This window comes from Dermacentor variabilis, chromosome 3, assembly GCF_050947875.1.
Source record: "Dermacentor variabilis isolate Ectoservices chromosome 3, ASM5094787v1, whole genome shotgun sequence".
Taxonomy (NCBI): Eukaryota; Metazoa; Arthropoda; class Arachnida; order Ixodida; family Ixodidae; genus Dermacentor; species Dermacentor variabilis.
In genome coordinates, this window is record NC_134570.1 from 57782341 (window position 1) to 57801759 (window position 19419).

The following is a 19419-nucleotide window of genomic DNA, read 5'->3' on the forward strand; positions in this document are numbered from 1 at the left end:
AGTTTGTGGAAGTTCTAGGAAGCGGCGCATGGCAGCGAATTTTAATTGCTCTTGCTGTCAACGTCTTTTTTTTTTCATTCGGAGTTCTTGAATAGTTTCTAGTGAATACAATAGGAGAGGAAGGGGGGGGAGGAAGATTTTTACAGATAATAGCTTTTCATTTATGCTAATTTTCTTCCGCTCGTATTCCCCCATCTCTATATATCCATGTTACATCCCGTCACACGCAGTCATGCTATACATATGATGTCGTTTTGGACGCAGGGTCCAGACTAATGTAGAAGTCTTTCACGGCAAACGAAAACTCTCTTTTCAAGGCAACCAACTCGGCATGGTCCAAGCATTGTCCCGAGCCACAATGGGCGGCTGCTTTGCGGCCAGTGTATGGAGCTTTCGCTAGAACAGATGACTATTGTATCTTGCGGCCGAAAACGACGTTAAGATGTCGTTTGGGCTCCACACGTAGTGAAATTACACTAGTATGTGCTATATGCGATTCCCTATGTCTCACATGAACAATTTTATATTGTTCATTCTTTGCTCTTTCTTTTCTTTTTTTGTTATCTTTCGTACCCATTTTCCCATTATTCAGCACAGGGTAGCCAACTGGAGATATCCGTTGGTTAGCAATCCCCCTTCTTGCTATTTGCTTTTATGTCTCTCTGTGCGGACAAAAGTAAATGCAGTTCGTTGAAATGTACAGGACGGGAAAACTATCGAGGACCTTTCACGTATGCTGACTCGCGTTTGTTGTTGTTCGTGCTTTCTTTCTTGCATCCGGTGGAAGTTGCTGTTCCTGCGTGCTAAACTGCCTTTCTTTTACATTCTTACATTATTACTTTTCGCGGATGTTCTTTCCTTCTTTCCCAATAGGGAAAGTGGAGTATGCGGAAACAAGGTGCATCTAAATTCTCAAATTATAACCCACCTAGCCCATAACGACCTGCAGTAAAAAAAAAAAAAAGAAAAAGCGTTACTCCTTTAACGCGGCATCCGCAATGACCATTTGTGCGTAAACAGGTTGATTTCGCCTCGCCGCCGTCGCGTATCCGCTCCGATCCGGTGTATATTTCGTTTTCTCGCACGCGGCGCGCATGATCATATGACCTCGCGCAATACGTGAGACTGGAAGCTAGCAACGATGTGCCGGCGAGATAATTAGAAAGAAAATAAAAAGGCTGGGAGCTAGTTCTCTTTCTCCACTCGTTAATCTTCGGGCACTAATTAGAGCTCTAATTACCCTCAAAGCGAGCCGCGTTCGTCGCTGGAGTGTCTCCCCTGGGAGGCCTATATAGCCCGCCCGTCGCAGCGCGAGAAGATCGAACGTATGCTCCGGACGTCGAGCCCTGGGACGCGCTGTGTTGGGCTTGACGAAACGCTTCGTGTTCGTTTGCTTCTTTTTCTTCGTTTTCGGTGCAGGCCGCACTGCAGTTTCCTTTTGGGTATTGGTGCGCACGGAGTCTCTGGTCGTTCCAACTTTTCGACGTTGCGTAAGAAAAAAAAAAGAAAGAAAAACAGCGTTGTGTTTAGACTTTGAGTGGCGGTGGTGTGTTACTGTGTGTATAGAGTGTTCGTGAAAAGGAACTGTGGCAGTACGCCCGCGAAGCAACTTTTTCTTTCTTTTTTCTGACAATGAAGGAAAGAAAGGTGCGTAGGCGATGCGCTCGCGTGATAGCGCTCCTGAAGATAGTCCCCGCTGTCTCACTCGCGTTTGTGTAGGCTGGGTAACAAAAAACGCAGACGTCTTATTTGGTATACGGCGTTTACATTAGTATAAAATAACACGACTGAGCGTTTTTATTTCAGTATTTCAAGTTTATCGCCTTACTCATACCGCGTTTCGGGAAAGGAGAAACCGTCGCCATTAACGAGCTACGCTGATTCAGTATCTCTGCTGCGACAAAGCGAAACGCAAAAGCGCAGTCGGACTCTGCCGGACTACTTGGCGCAGTAACACATGCGCGGAATATCCGCCCCTGTAGCTTCCGCGTAGTTCCCCGCAGAAAGTTGTTCGCTGGTGCGTACGGCCAGAACTGGCCATAGCGTTGAGTGTGCAGTGTAGCCTTGTCTGACTTTGTACGCGGGTGAGGTGGTTCTCATGTGTACAGCGCTTTTACATCCGGGATCCCATCGGGAAATCATGTGCGCTTGACAAAGAGAGCGTTTGTACCACGTGAGGGAATTCGTGCGCCGCTTACGTGTGGACAGCGTCTACCGTTCCCCCTTTTTTTTTTTTGCCATCTGTCAGCCTTGTGTTCTCCTATACGCCACCGCTGAATAGCAAAGAAACGAGACGAAGAAAAGAATGTTTAATTAGAGCAGCCGCGGAGAGGTTGGCCGGAAGAGTGTGTCTCTGGCCTGCTAACGCGAATACGAGCTTACCAGTGGTTGAGATAGCATTGGCGCGCCTTGCAAGTGTATGAAATAATAAGAGCGAGATGATAGAACTGGGTGCTTCTATGTTTAACATCCGTTCCTTTTCTGTTCTCTTGCTGATGCTGACTCTCTCCTGTTCTTTCTTCATATTTGCTTTACTTGGAATATGACGTTTGTTTATGTCTTACATTGTTGATCTTTTTTTGTTATGATGAGATGAAAAGAATGAGCTGTTAAAGCGCTTTAGGAAAGTCTAAGTATCCTGCCTTGAGTTTAATTTCAATTTAAAACTAAAGCAGCAAAGGAAATTGATGTGCAACCAAAGTTACATCCAACTTTCCTCACACGAACACATCCATTAGCAACAAGTGCGAGCATTTCGATACCATCTGGAAATGGGGACGGTATGCCAGAGCTCTGCCGAGCTTTCACGCCGCGAAGATAGGCAGTGATTAGCCTCTCGCTAAGGCATCGCGTGATTGTCACAACGCTTACCTACATCTGTCATTGATACTTACGTACTTGTTTCGTATATCCCATCGTTTTCTTCGTTTGCTTGTTTCCGTTGGCTGAATATTTGTGAGTGCGAATGGCGCTCCTTGGAAGTATATATAATAAACCGATGATGAACTGTCTTGGTCGCGCCCACTATACGTTGGTCATCGAATGAAGCGCATCGAGGTTAAAGGTTCAGCACTGTGTGCGCGTGTGTATGTTTGTTAGGCTCGCTTCCAGATGCCGTTTCTGTCGGTTCGTTTTGCGAACAAGTGTCGTGGAAAAGTCGGCGACGAGAAGTTACCAACACTACCGATATCGTCAAATAACCTAATCGATTAATCAAGCGCTTACGATTGTTGCTGATACTCAGCTGGACACGGAGCGCATATAGGACGATATATGATGGTGAGTGAGGGGTTCGCCAGAAAGACGCCTGCGATCGTACGATCACCCTGGCTGACTGGTAGACGCAATCGATTTCTCTCAATCCTGCGAGGCACTGTTGTAAAATCTGCGATACAGAGCGTCACAAGAGCGTGGAAGATATGTGTGACCCTTAGCGAAAGTTTCGCGTCGCTGTTGCCGCAATCTAGCCACTATATATCACGTGAGAAAAGGGTATGTACGACAATATATAAGCCCACTCTAGCATGTCCCTCCTCAAATCTCGCCAATTTGTACATACAGGGCCCTTGCAAGGCTGCGTAGAGCTCTGACGGAAAGACAAGACTTGCTGTGCCTCGACAGTTAATGTATGACGCGCATATGCTGAAATCCAGCCGACTAACAGGTGATTAGCGCGCGTGTACGGAACATCTCGTTAGGTTGGTTAGTGCACTTTTGATGAGAAGTATTGCTGTGCGAAGGAACACGGCCCACACAGACATATTAAGTACGAGTGCACGAGGTCGATCCATTCAACCTATGGTGTAAGTAAGCCTCCAGTATAATCGTGCGCAGCCATACAAATAAAGCCGTGAGCTTTCGCAAACAGATTGCGCGGAATACCCGTATAAGACCTGCGCGAAGGGCAACGAATACGCCGAGGGATTACGGCACTTTGTAAGTCCAAGTCCCACTCTCCGATTGGATGCTTCCTCTCTGGTTTTCGTTTCTTTTGCTTCTTACTTTCTATTTTTTTTTATCTTATAGTAAAGGGACTGGTACATCCGCATCACTCGCAACTGGTTTGCTGACGTGTTAAAGAATTGTGTACGTGGCCTCCCTATGATGTCGCATGTAAGCTGACTTGCAAGAACTTGCTGCTGCAGACGCTGTCTTGACAAATAGCTCCAGCGCACGTACAGAACATCACACATACAACGGATCGACCCCCCCCCCCCCCCTTATATGTTACACCATCTGTACTACCCCTCAGGTCTGCTGGTTGCTAGCTCTATTCTCTACGGGATTGCGCAGTGAAGCAACAAACCGGACCAAAATATCCTCAGTGTAACGAATATACAACTGCAAGCGCCATTTTTTTTTAAGTTAAAGCGGGCTTTTTTTTTTCTTAAGCCTTTTTTCCCGCGGTCTGGCGCGTCTGCTTGGTCGGCTTCTTGCCGAGTAAAGTCGACCATACGTGGAGATAGTGCGATAGCAAAGCAGTCTGATACCAAAGATGACGCGATAGAAAAGTGGGCCTATCTCCGCCACAAATGTAATCCGCTGTCAGGTGGATGCCGTCGCTGTCAGGTGGATCGTGTCACGGGGTGGCCCGGTGGGAGTTTTCGCGTCTTGCCGATTTACCGGGTTGCGACACGCAGCCGCCATGCGTCAGAACGCATAGACGGAGGTGAAGTTTTTTTTTTATATTGTTACGTAGGAAGACGCAGACGAAAGGCTATGTACAAGTATATTTACAAGAAAATACGCGGCGCTTGGCCAAGAGGCAAACGCCCGCGCTAGCTTCTAATCGTCGTCGTCGTCTTCTCACTGCTCGGCTCTTCGTCATTGGAAATACTATCCCGTAGCAATATATAGATTGGAATATGTGCGATAAATCTGCATAATTTCTTACGTCGACGACTTCCTCTACAGGTTCTGTGGCACAATTACGCGTAATTACTCGCAAGTCTACTCCACTTCTGCAAAACGCAGCTCGAGGCCCTTTATAGCCACGATATTGTTAGTCAAACGAAATTCCGCGAAAAAAGAAAGTGTGGGTGATTCGGCACATCGGATATCCGTTAAATAGCAGTTAAAAGGCAGATGCCGAAATGAAAGATATTTAAAAGAAATCAATTGACCTTTTTCTCTCTCCCAATTAGCACTTTACACTTGACTATTCCTAAAGCGCCAGTTTCCCTTGCATATTACATTCCTTGTGATTGGTTAACATCCATACCTTCTCTCTTTATTTCCTCCTCTTCCTCGTGATTGAATATCCGTATGTAAATTAACGGCTGCTTAACATGTGTTATGAGTGATATTCGATAAAGTGCTTGTATATGTACACTCTGTTTAAGGTAAGTGCAAGCAAAATAGAACTGTCCTTTTCAAGGCAAGAAAATTTTGTTGGAACCAAGAACATAGCATAATTTACGTTTAATTGTGTTTATTGCAATTACCTCGTACTCATATACATTTCAAAGAAATGCATAGAAGTTGGGTACCCGATTTGATTAACTCATTGTGGTATGGGAAGTGGCACTAGCCCATCGCATCGCGCTCGAGCAGATGAATACAGCTTCCGTGGACGCGACCTCTGGTTACCCGACGTGTGTTCCATTATACTGTGCAGTGAAGCCTAGAATCTGCAACCTCGCCCTCCCACCCTCTACCCTTCGTTGGAAGAGTGCGGGCAAATAAATATGTGACTGAACATCGCGGTAATATAAGTCTCAAAGAAAGCATCGCTCAAGAAACGGAGTGCTCTTACACCCGCGTATAGTTGATCGCTCGGAACTGACCCCACGTCGCCACGTTATACATCACTACAGGGTCGCGCAACTTCCCAATAGCCTACACTGCTCAAACTCCCTCCCGTCGCGTGCGCCTACTTCCCCTTGCCGTTTCTTTGACTGGTTTTCCATCAGCAACGCCGTGCAGTGCGGCGAAAGCTACGGATCGCGTCAGCTGGATCGTACTTGGGAGAACCAGAACAAAGCTTCTCCTTCGTCCGTGTTTTGTTCGCACTCCGCGCGGCGCCGTTTGAATGGAAGCTCCACGGAAGGATTACCAGTGCACAATGGGCGAACCGTCCCACAGCTTCTGGAAACTCGCAGCCGACCCACGTTCACGATTAGTCGACAGGGCCCCTAGGCTTCGCTGCGGTGCACGAAGGCGCTGAGACGAAGTACGGTGTCCCCCCCCCCCCCTACCCCCCTCTGGCCGCGACACAATAGAGACCTACCCGACGTCGTCAGCGTCCACATATCAAGAAAGAGGGTCAAAATAATGCCCCGGTAGCTAGCTCCTTGCTGCCACTCCGTGGGGCAGCAGAAAGGCGCTGCGCGCGTGTGTGTAGCTACTCGGACGACGGGGTAAAATTGATGAGGGCGGGGCCCGGGCTTGCCTTACGCCGGGTCGCCCTAGCGGAGACCGCGCTGGCGGCAGCGGCGAGCGTCGGCGCCGCGTTGCGCCAGCAGCTTGTCTGCGCGCCGCCGAGAATGATTATCTCATTTGACGGGCCGCGCGGCAGCTTCTGCGGCGAGCTAGCGCCGGAGCGCGCGAAAGGGCGCTGCTTGTGGGGAAAGAGGGGATGCGAGGGGGGGGGGGGGCGCTACGCAGAGCCTTGCCCACCCATGTGCGCAGGAGGCGGCCCGAACTCTTGCCGGAGGAGCGCTGTCGCCTTTAATCTCGCGGAGTGAGAGAACACGTGCGCGCGGTGTTTGACCGCCGGCGCTCTCTGGCCGCGGTGCGCAGCTCCCGGATCGCGAAATTCGCAATTTGCGTTCTGGAGCACAAAGGCGATGAGTTTGCGCAGACCCGACGTGGTGGCGTAGCGGCGAAGGGAAAGGCGTTGCGTTATTAAGCACGCGCGATTTCGAGGTTCGACTGCCGGCCACAGCGGCCGCGTTTTGATGGGAGAGGATTGCAAGAAAGCGCTCGTGTGTGCCGTGCATCGAATGTACGTTATAGAGAACCCCTGTGTGTGTGTGTGTGGGGGGGGGTGATATTGTTCACGAATCCCCCACCACAACGTGCCTGATAATCATAACGTAGTGTTGGCACCTCAAAACTCCGGGATTGTTTAACGCATGCTCATGGGCGAGCCAATCGGCGAAGATGGTATTGTCATGCCCTATGTTGTTTTATTCTTTGCCGGCGATGTTTTCGGAGCGGATCGTCACCGCTATCACATTATCGCAGGGCGCAAGACGCGCTCACATTTCTCCTTCCCTTGCAAAACAGTTTTATAACTGCGCGAACACACGACCACACAGAGGGCACACAAGGACAGGCGCGAATACTTGCAACTAATCTTTATTCCACAACGACCACATATAAGTAAATCTCAGAAATACACCACTGCGCGCGTGCAGAAAAAGCATAATCACGAAAAAAGAGAACTATCTGTTAAAGCAACGCGCAACCTAACTACGTTCATCAATAAACCTCATCTCAATGTTGTACAGATAAACTGGGGTGTCGCTGACACAATCATGTCCCTTCGTTCTGATATGATACGCCTCGCGTAACTCTCTCGCTCGGTTATCTCGGCACCGGCATAATATATTCAGTTCTTTCAGCATAGGCTTACATGGGCACGCCAAGAAGTTGGTAGGAAAATGCCCATTCGCTTGATTCCTTGTTGACAATTCATGCTGACGCGAGCGTACAACCACGCACCTTCCTGTTTGGCCTACGTAGACTTTGCCACATCATAGAGTAATCTAATAGACTACCTCAACACTGCAATCTACGTAGGAATTGATGTGCTTTATTCCGCACCCTTGGGACCTACTCGTGCCCCTTCCTACGCGCGAACATATTCCAGCAACCAGGCTGGGACCCGAAGATGCCACCTCAACCGCATATCGTTTCCCAACCATTTCTTAAATTGTCGGAAGTCTTGTGAACTTAAGGCACAACTTTACGATTTTTATCTTTGCGTTCCCTTGCAGCCTTAAAGAACTCATGCACACACAAAATACAGGAAAGCTTCGACAAGCAGATTGTAAGGTTAGATGAAGCTGGTTTCCCGCAGTCAATTTTAGCAGTAGCTGAGGCAGTACTTAAACAAGATTAAAACGGAAAACAGCAATATCTTCAGTAAGAGAAGCGCGGAAATAAATATTTAAAGCAAGAGCGCTGATACGCTGTTATTGATGTGTCTTTTTGGCCGTTACGTAAGCGCGCCTCCTCCACCAACAAGCTCCCCTGCAGTTATTTTTTGGTTCAGCTGAGGGTGAGAGCAAAAACAGCGCGCTAAAACAGCGCATTTGTCTGTCTCCACTCTTGACATCCGTGGCAACACTACTTGTGTGCTTGTGACTCGTATTACAGTGCTTGTAAAGTTTTCTCTCGTTTTCATATTGTTTTTTTGCTTTTTTTTCCTTTCCGGAATAGGGTTCGGGATTTCAGAATAGCTTGGCCTAAAGAGGGTTAGTTTCCTTTTTTTTCATTACGAGGCTACAAAAAACAACCCGCTCAGCCGTTTCATACTTTCGTCTTGGCCGAACGGGAGCTCAGTAGGTAACGGCGCACGAAAAAAAATACATAAATAAAATATAAGGAGAATTGTGGGGGAACAAAGGCCCCGAGGCGAGTGCTACAGGCTAAAAAATAGCTTCCCTGCGCTGCACGAGAAAGAAACGAAACGTTTTGTGGTTATAGCAGGTAAAGAGGGAAGGAGGACAGAACGTGCCTCGTTTTCAGTCTACCACTCCGGATAATTGAAAACAGCGTTACAGAAAGACGCGCCACTCCCAAGCGAGTCGAGATGCTTTCACTGCCGTCTTAGGGACCAAAGGCGCAAGTAGAAGCAGGTGTTTCGTGCTGTAGTTCTTCGCGGACTGTGTTGTTCCTGCCTGATGAAAAGGGACGTGACTGTCCTGGTGGCGCGTCTGGTCCGGCAACTGGTGTCTACAACTGACGCAATCTATCTGCGGTACTTTTCAAGACTTTTCCGGCTTTGTAAAGCGCTATATAGTTAGCGGCGGTTTGCGCTTACGTTTTGCTTGGGACTATACAACGCCATCGGGCTTTCAGTTCTGCTTCAGTGAAGACTACCCACTGCCGCGCATTCTATCATTGCCTGGCTCCCCCGTACCGCCTGTTTTTGTGAGGTCTTATTCTGGTTACTAAAAATATAGAATTCGAAACGCATTGATAATTTTGGCAGGGCAAAATCCATAGAACCAGCCTACCTTACATGCGTAACACCCTTGCACAATTCCATGCCTTATGCAAGAAAAAAGCAAGGAAACGTACGAAGTAATCGAATATTCTAAAGCGCTCCACTCTATTTCGCAATATTAGTTCGACAGGGTCTACTGTCTAAGTCGACGATTACCCTGACTAGACCAAACACTAAGCCTGGCAACGAACAGCTGCTTTTACTAGACTTAACGAGTGGGTCAGCGAAAAGCCTTCCACTTTCGAAGAAACTTCGAATGAAATTTATATCTGTCTTTCATCAGCGCAACCAAAATCCATCTACACAAGCACTTTGCGCTTATACTTCTAGCGCTTCCGCTTCCTCGCCCGTCAAATACCGGCTATCTCCATCTTGCGTTTTCCGTGCAGTACAAAGAATGCAGCTGGTGTGTCAGTCAATTTGAAAAATAAATGAGCAGAAACCATCGACGCTGATTGTCAGTTTAAGCGAATAGCGTAAACGATCGTAAAAACGAACGAACGAACGAACGAACGAACGAACGAACGAACGAACGAACGAACGAACGAACGAACGAACGAACGAACGAACGAACGAACGAACGAACGAACGAACGAACGAACGAACGAACGAACGAACGAACGAACGGACGAACGAACGGACGGACGGACGAACGAACGGACGAACGAACGAACGAACGAACGAACGGACGGACGGACGGACGAACGAACGGACGGACGGACGGACGGACGGACGGACGGACGGACGGACGGACGAACGAACGAACGAACGAACGAACGAACGAACGAACGGACGGACGGACGGACGGACGGACGAACGAACGGACGGACGAACGAACGAACGAACGGACGGACGAACGAACGAACGAACGAACGAACGAACGAACGAACGAACGAACGAACGAACGAACGAACGAACGAACGAACGGACGAACGAACGAACGAACGAACGAACGAACGGACGGACGGACGAACGAACGAACGAACGAACGAAGGGACGGACGGACGAACGAACGAACGAACGAACGAACGGACGGACGAACGAACGGACGGACGGACGAACGAACGAACGAACGAACGAACGGACGGACGGACGAACGAACGAACGAACGAACGAACGAACGAACGAACGAACGAACGAACGAACGAACGAACGGACGGACGGACGGACGAACGAACGAACGAACGAACGAACGAACGAACGAACGAACGAACGAACGAACGAACGGACGGACGGACGAACGAACGAACGAACGAACGAACGAACGAACGAACGAACGAACGAACGAACGAACGAACGAACGAACGAACGAACGAACGAACGGACGGACGAACGAACGGACGGACGGACGGACGAACGAACGAACGAACGGACGGACGAACGAACGAACGAACGAACGAACGAACGAACGAACGAACGGACGGACGAACGAACGAACGAACGAACGGACGGACGGACGGACGAACGGACGGACGAACGAACGGACGGACGGACGAACGAACGAACGAACGAACGAACGACCGACCGACCAACCGATAGATTGAGTGAGAGATCTAGCGAAAGAGAGAGAGCGAGAGAGTCAGCGCACGAACGTTTTCCTTGCCAAGTTCGACCATCGACTAACCACGAAAACGGCCAAAATTTCCAAGGAAAGGTATTTGCCTTAAAATGAGAAGGTGGCTCCTCAGACACTGTCCCCCTGTGATCACATTTTGCGCGACGCCGACTGAATAGAAAGCGTCACGGAATGATTACCTGCGTTCATTGTCTGTTATTTATAATGTCTTACGTGATATTTATTTGCATTACTTGAATTCCTGCGTTCATTTGCAGCACCTCCTATGTTACATTCCTGCGTTTCGTGCATATGCCTTTTGCTGTGTGATATTGATCCGTCGTACCTACACCCATATGTTACATTTGTGCTACTTGCTTTCGGAGTGTGGAAAAGTTCGATTTGTGAGTGATTGTTTGTTATATCCATCCTGAGATAATGTGCGATGGCGAATCTATTTTAACGCGGTTTTTTTTTTTTTTCTGTGCGTTAACTCTCTGGCAGTAACTGGCGGGGAGGGGGGAGGTGGGTAGAGGGCGGGGTCAAGCTGTCAATTATGCCAGCTTTCTCTGTTGGCCCTCCCGGGTCGTGGAAAGTGCTACTTGGTGCGAATAAAGTTCAAAGTCGAGATCGGGCAAGCCCTGCCTTCTTTGGAACGCGCAGCCGTCTTTCTCGTCACCGATTGGCTGCGAAGGCGAGCCCCTGTAGCCTTCACTGCACCGCGCGTATTTGGTGAGGCAGAGTACAGGCGGCCCTCGCTTGCGCGTTACCGCGCATCTATCTGTCCGCTCTAACCATTTTGGCCACGCCGTAGCCGCCCGAATATGCATTCCTAGCCGATAATATCAGGGAGGCAGGGCCGGGCCGATCCCTTCGACGCGGCCTCCTCCTTTGAACGCCGAATGTGGTTAGCCCGAAAAGAAGGGATCCGATGGGCCGGTTTCGCGATCACCGAGGCACAAAAGACCCGAGCCAGGCGCGCTCAGGTGGCGGCGGTCGACGGGCGCCCTGCACCGTCTTCGAGACGAGACGAGGCTGCGAACGAGAACGCGCGCGCATCGATTTGCTTCTCCTCCTGGCACGGGTGCGCATCGGGTGCGTTACAATCATCGGTCGGGGGCAAAGAAAAACGCCTTGCGGGGCAGCTGGCCATCTCATCACGCCGCATATCCGCACGCTACCATGCCTGCGCTCCACCTCGACCCGCGCTTCCCCGCCGCTGTTCCTTCGTCGTTCTTCTAACGCTTTCTTTCTTTCCTCCTTTCGTGCTTTGTTCGTTTAACCTTTTCGCCGTTTCGGTTCTTCGCTTGTAGATTCTCCGTACCGACGTGACGGCCATCGCGAGGCGCCTGTTTACTCGATGAGAAGCAGACGAGCTGTCGGTATCTCAAATTTCCCCTTGTTCCCAAGGCCAGCGCTTCGCGCTTCTTTCTTTCTTTCTTTCTTTCTTTCTTTCTTTCTTTCTTGTGGTGACGGAGGCGGCGCACACAAAAGGAGTTATGTGCCTCGAGTGTTGCTATAGGTATTTTGGGATTCATCGCGGCGAATAGGGACGTGGCGGTTCCGTATTCAGTTGCCGCAGCCGCCACCTTCCGCGTACGTGCAGCTGGTTCCGACGGCGAGAGGGTTGAGGGGGCAAATGCATGCTTAGTGAGAACGAAGGACGGGTAATGCAACAGCGCGTGAGCGTAGCCGCAAGCTTGAAAAACAAAACAAAAACAAATAGCCGGATGAAAACTATTTGGGAACCGTACGGAATCGTCCTGCTCAAAGTCCACGCGGTGTAGCTCGAGGAAGTAAGCCGGCATCAATTATTACGAGCACATATTCAATTACACGCTATGCGAGAGACTCCGTCGCTTCACGCAGCGCAATCTCTCTCTCTCTCTCTCTCTCTCTCTCTCTCTCTTATATATATATATATATATATATATATATACGCACTCGCAGCTCAGTGAACTCCTGCTCTCCGGAAAGTGTACCGCCGACAGCTCGTCAACGTTGTGACGCAGAAAGTAATTAACTTCGGTCACTGTAGCACGAGAGCGGCACTCATTTTTCCTTCCTTTTTAACATTGTCCTTCTTTATTTCTTCGCGGCACACCGATAGGTCCTGCCCGCTCTCAAACACGGATATATTGGCAGCCAATTTTCCTCTCTTGTCGCGGTTTCATTTTTTTCGACCGACCCTGCCTGCCGGCACGGCACCCTTTCGCTGCAAGCCCCGCCCTCTCCCAAATCCACTCGCCAAAGTAATATGGCTGGTTTCCAGTTTTCTGAGAACCTGCTCACTCCGAGAGAGACGTAGAGCGCGTTCCCCTTCGCCATTTGTGTAGAGCTCCCAAGCGGAAGAAAATGAACTGCGGCAACCGGGCGCGTTAGATTTCGCCTCACTCCTGATATCTTATTTGCTTCGTGTTTTTTTTTTTTTGTCTCCGGTCCTGTCATTTTATTATTTGCTCTCCGTATGTCATTGCTCGCTGTCGCGCGCACCGAATCCTCCTCTTCACGAGCAGTCACTCTCTGCGGTTGATCTTGCGCGGGGCGTAACGTACAACGGTGGTTGGTTGGCTGTTCTATTGCTTCCCTCATACTTGCAGCTCTGCTTACCCCGGCTCTCCCCCTCCGAGATTTGTCGAAAAGGCAATGCCTTGTCTGATTAAAGTTTCAGCCGTCCATCAGTCCTCGCCGCTCAATCTCACCCCCCTGACAGATGGAGGTGAATGAGCGAGCAGAAGGGGGAGGGGGTGCCCATTTCTTTTACATCAGTGGCCGGCGACGTCGATGAGACGATTTTAAGGACGAAGCTATATTTTCATTTTTCTTTTCTCTGTGTGTAGTGTTCTCCCTCCTGTCTGTCTGTCTGTCTGTCTGTCTGTCTGTCTGTCTGTCTGTCTGTCTGTCTGTCTGTCTGTCTGTCTGTCTGTCTGTCTGTCTGTCTGTCTGTCTGTCTGTCTGTCTGTCTGTCGGTGTCATTCTGTGCACATGCTTCCCTTCCCCACTTTTTTCCGTATTTATGTCCCGCTTACCCTTCTCACATTGTAGGGTAGCAAACAGGATTCTAATCTTCTGGTTAGTATCCTTGCCTTCCATGCCTAACCACTTCTTTTTTTCCTTCTCCTCCTTTTTATTAAAAAAATTATTTGTAATAGAATATTCTGGCTAACATTAGCAATGGCTTCAGCCATCTTCTGAAGCCTGTTGTGTTTGATGTCTCTAATCACGGCTCCAAAAAGGAAGGAAAATTAGAGTCGCAGTTTCGGCCGAAAGGCGAAGCACCGATTGCGATAGCAAATTAGTGGACAGCTATGTGAAACAAGAATAGTAGTTTTATCTGCCGTATGAATTTGTAAACGTAGGCATACTAACTAAATTAACAAGCGTGGTGTCACGCGCGCACAAGCAAACATAAAAAACATCTCACTAGATCACCGCGGAAACTCGCTATCGAAACGCTGGAAAGAGGAAGCGCGGCGGCAGCAACGAGCGAATCGACGTTGGTGCTGCCTCTCGAATCCAGCGCGAACTAAGCCGCGAAAAGACAGCACAAGGCACTCTGTCCCCGTCGCAGGTGGCTTTCGAAACACAGCTACCCGGGCTGGCGCACGACGGAAGACGATGTGCTTCCTCCCCGCTTCCCGCGTGCGCTTGCGTCGCCGGCTCACCTTCGCACGATTTCACTCGCACATACAGCATACGGCTCGCGGCAATGATTTTATCGCTCTTTGACTTTCTACGGAACGTCACGTCAACGGAAGAAATGCGCCTGCAGTGTCCATACAATTGCTCTCGCAAAAAAATTCGCCGATGATTACACTACTTCCTAGTGCGAAATTTGAGCGAAGCTGTATACGTGTGTTCATTTCGCGATATATTGGCCGGTGCGGACGGTCTGTCTCGTGAGGCACATTGCAAACGGAGCGGAGAGTGGCACGACTGCCTCGCTAAACGGGAGATCTCGAGAGGCATCGCGTGGGTGACGCGTAGGCTTGATTCGCGGCAGCCGCTGCAGACAGACCTGCGCTCATGCATCGCTTTGTTTCCATATATTGTCTCGGTCGACGCGCTCGCCCCATGCCATCGGTGAAGAGACGAGCACGCGCTACTCTGACGCCGTTTCGTAGCGGTCGTCGCCGCAGAGCCACTGTTGCGCGGCACTGCGCTTTTCTTCTCACGCTTTCGCCATACCCTCCTCCTCCGCTTTCCGCCTAGCGTTCTCTTCGCTATCGCCGTCTTTCATCCTCCGCTGCGCTCCGCGTTTGCGCTTTCATCCTTCGCTGTGCTCGTTCGCTCGGTTACGCCGAGGGACAACGCCGAGGGCGACACCTAGGGCAGATGCCGACGCGAAACGGAGGAACATGCTCCTAAGAGCTGCGCTCTAAAAAACTACAGTGCGCTCAAATATGCACATTGAAATGTCTAGGGCAACAACCGGCGCTCGTCTAAAGCATGCCAGACGCCGCAGCAAACTATGGTAGTATTACAGTTTCGTACGAAATAATTTACGTGTGTTTAAGAGGGGCGGGGGGAGGGAAGGGGTTTTTGTGTGTGTGTGCTTGATGGTACTTGTGTTGGTACGTTCGTGCGTGCATACATTTGTGCGTGCATGCGTGTATCGCTTGTGCAACTGCGACATAATGGTAACGCTTCCCGTCCGTTGTCTTGTTTGTGCAGGCCATTCGATTGCAGAAGGAAAGAATCGAGCACGAGTACCGACTTCGGCTTCGAGATGTGGTGAGTACGAACTATTTACTCACGCCTTCTTCTAGAAGTCGGTCTAATCGGTTCGGGCTCGCGCGCCGCGTCCTGCAATATTATTACGCCCATCGCTCACTCATTTCGCCTACCTTCGTAAATTATATTTCAATTTAGTAAATCTCAACTTAGTAAACTTGCTCTGAACTTTCCCTGGCGAGAAAGTATGACTTACTCGAAGAGATAATCACAATCTAATACCCAGTTTATACAGGCATGGCAGCCACCCATCCTTTCAGAAAATATATAACCACGGTTATCTCCTTAATCATGGTAACTCCATACATATTATTTCAGTTAGGCTTTCTTTGTAAGCGATTATACGTGCGATAAGGTGTAAAAGGTTCATCGTAGTAGCAGTCAACATTGCCTTGGGCCTAAGTGTGCGACGTGACCGTAATTTGAGTAATGCAATCGAGAAGTTCTCTGTCATGCTGTTTACGGGGTGCGTGAGGAAGTTAAAGATGGGGGCCGATAGAAGAAAACACGCTGTCAGATAAAATTCGGATGTTTGTAATTAGACATGCCTGGTAATGTGCTTCTTTCCTCTCTTAAAATGCCTCTGACCGGGTCTGGCCATTGTGAGCTGACAAAATGACAAATGCGCGCTAATGACCGTGTCTTCTAAGTATGACATCTTTGAGCGCCGCGGAAGGAGCATAGATTTCAAACCGAACGCCGCCTGCCCTTCTCTTCGCCGCCCTTCTCTTCTAATCGGTTTGGGTTTGAGCAGAGAACGCCGCCTGCCCTTCTCTTCGCGGGCGTCGCCCTCCCAGCCGGAAATTGGACGCATATCGCACAAGTGCGCCTACGTACATCGCAGTGCTGGGATGTCGCTCATAGTGGCATGTGACTTCGAGGATTTTCAAAGCAACAGTAGTTATTTGTTTGATCTGTTGCTTCAACAAACGAATTATAGTTCAGAGAAAAAAGTCGCAGTATCGCCCGAAAAGCGAAGCATCGATTGCGATAGCAAATTCGCATACTGCCATGCGACGTAAGTATAGCACTTTTATCGGGCATATCAGCTGGTAAACATTCGCTTGCGAACTACATTAACAAGCATGGTGTCAGCGCTCACAGCAAACATGAACACATCACACTCGATGACCGCAGAAACTCGCTGTCAAAATGCTGGCGTGAGGAAGCGTGGTAGCAGCAGCGAGCGAAGTGACCTTCGTGCTGTCTGTCGCTTCAACGCAAACAGTGCGCCAGAATACACGACACGCACAAAGCCGTCGACGCACCTAGACTCTGCCCCCAACGCATATCGCTCTCAAGATACGGCCGCGCGGTCGCACGCAGTCGCCACACACGCAGTTGCAGCCGGAGCAGAACGCCGCCCCCCTCCCTCCCCTCCCTCCGGCACATCGAAAGGTTGGTTGCCTCTCGCGCGAGGGAAGACGGCGCGCTTCTTCCCCGCTTTCCTCCCTTTCGCGCGAGCGAGATTGAGCCGCGACCGACAGCTCCCCTCGCACGCGTCACTCACACATGCAGCGTAGGGCCTGCGGCGACGGTGTAATGGCCCTTGGACTTTATACGGAACGTCACGACGATGGCGATGGCGCCGCCAATGGCTGAATGCGATGGCACAATTCAGCGCCGGGAGTGTCCATTTAATTGCTATCGCAATAATAATAAAGCCTACAGACCCGTAGCAAGAGAGGCGTACTTCTGTTTCGTCTGCTTGTCCCCATGACGTGCACTCACGCGCGCAGAGAGCGATACTGTGTGTTGCCGCGCGCGATCACGCTCAGCACTCACTTTAACCGCTGGTTAGGTGTTATCGTGCAGAGCGCGCAAAATCGTGCGCTGCGCGAAACATGACAAATGCAACAGCTCACGCGAGAGACCGTCAGAGGAAGTGCGCCGCGCAGCAAAAAGGCGAGAAAAAAAAAAAACGAAGGCTTGACCCGTAACGTATGCGTCACGCGATCCTCTAGCTACAGCATGGGAGAAAGCAGGGAAGGAATTTCGCTTGTGGAGGTTAGACGGGGGCAAGTGGAGAGAGCGTTATGTTGGCGATGACGCTGGCCTGCTGAAATCATGGGTTCGCGGCACTGAAATATTTCTGTCTAGGCTATTAATTAACCATTCTGAAATATATATTTTTTTATTGTTATGGTACAAGCTCTGTCAAAGTGCGGAGCAAGATACTTCAACTGTACGAAGTAATGGGGCACTAGTTTGTCGTCCCCGACGTGGGTACGGCGCCAAACACGCAGCGAAGAGGGCTGTTCGTCATCGTCTCGTGTGCGTGTTGCCTGTTTGACATTGTTTTCGTAGCTGTAGAAGCAGCTTGCACGTCCTGCGACAGAGGCTTGTGCGTCACAGGCCAAACGAATGGAAAGTAATTTATGGTTGTTAACTTGCTGCCCGTGGTACTAGGAGGCGGAGCTGCGAGCGGACTGGCGCACTAAGGGTGAAATTCTTTTGTGAGCGAACAAACCTACTTCTTATACGACACACAACTGTTGCCCATCGAAACTTCCGACGCACGGCCAATATACAGTAAGGAAATTGGCCCTTAAACTCTATCACTGTTGAGGAAGACCCACAAGCAGACATCGCTGTTCTTGTTTCGTTTCGTTTCGTTTCGTTTCCGAAACACTAATAATAATAATATTTGGGGTTTTACGTGCCAAAACCACTTTCTGATTATGAGGCACGCCGTAGTGGAGGACTCCGGAAATTTTGACCACCTGGGGTTCTTTAACGTGCACCTAAATCTAAGCACACGGGTGTTTTCGCATGTCGCCCCCATCGAAATGCGGCCGCCGTGGCCGGGATTCGATCCCGCGACCTCGTGCTCAGCAGCCCAACACCATAGCCACTGAGCAACCACGGTGGCGCATAGCAACTATTTGGGATGGGCCAAGAAGCAGGCGGCTTTCCGTATGGTTAGAATTAAAGCAAAACCAGATTTGGACAGTGGAACGCGGCACTAAGGAACTGTAATTTAGAAGTGCAATGAAGATATTGTTAAGAATTTTGATAAAAGTAAATTAACATAAAGAAATGAAATAATAGAAATAATTGATGATTTTAGAAATTCAGCAAGGTAATCTTTTTTGTCTCTCTAATAAAATTGTAAACTGCAAGAAAAGCATCCCTGTGGCTAGATCGCAGTAAAGGCGCACCAAAAGAAATAATGGTTGGTGAGGTGAGCGATAGCCTCGGTTTGCTAAATGAGCTTTCTAAGAGTTTCAGTTGTCTTTGCGGCGGCACGAGATAAATTAAGGTTCGATAGATTCAGGTGCACTGCAAGAAGAACATTGGGGGGACATAGCGAGACCAGACCTTTGGAGGTAAAAATTTAGAGGCGGTATACGGCATCCCAATTTTGTAAAAGAAACTTCCAGTTGCCTTGATGGACACCAATTATTATTCCATTGGAAGCCAAGATGGTGGAATTCAGAAGACAGTGTCTGCGTGTATATTGCAGAGTTTCGCGAAATAGAGAGAGAGAGAGAGAGAGAGAACATTTATTTGTAATTTTGTAATGAGATGGGGCGACTTCCTCGTAGGGTGAAGCCCTTAGTACAGGGCCCCATTGGCTCGCGCCACTCCGCGTGCGCGCCGGATCAAACGTCGCCGCTCTTGCGGACCTGAGCTGGTCAGCGCACTCTCGCAGGAGGAAAGTGAAGGTGAAGGAATAGGGGAGTAACCCGGAGGGTGTAGACACTCCCAGGTGCAATGATATACCGTGGGCTTCGCTCCACAATAGGGACAGCGTGAGGGATATTGTTTGGGGTGGAAGAGGTGAAGATAACAGAGGCATGGAAATGAATTAGTTTGAAGCTGTCGCCACGCGACGGCATCTTCTCGGTTAAGGGAATTATGTGGTGGAGGGAAGTGTCTCCTGCTATCTCTGCAATATTGTAGAGTTTCAGTGTAGTTCAGTGGTTCTGTCGGTGCGTCGTCTGCGTTG

The 19419-nt window shown here is 49.7% G+C and overlaps 1 protein-coding gene across 4 annotated transcripts in view; it reads left to right on the forward strand.

Moving 5' to 3' along the window:
- Rbp (RIMS binding protein) overlaps positions 1–19419 on the forward strand; it is a 456906-nt gene that overhangs the window by 286788 nt on the left and 150699 nt on the right. For all 4 annotated transcript variants that reach the window (XM_075685259.1, XM_075685260.1, XM_075685262.1 and 1 more), the window contains exon 5: positions 15408–15467. In XM_075685259.1, coding sequence (XP_075541374.1) covers positions 15408–15467 — 60 coding nt within the window. The remainder of the gene's footprint in view (positions 1–15407; positions 15468–19419) is intronic.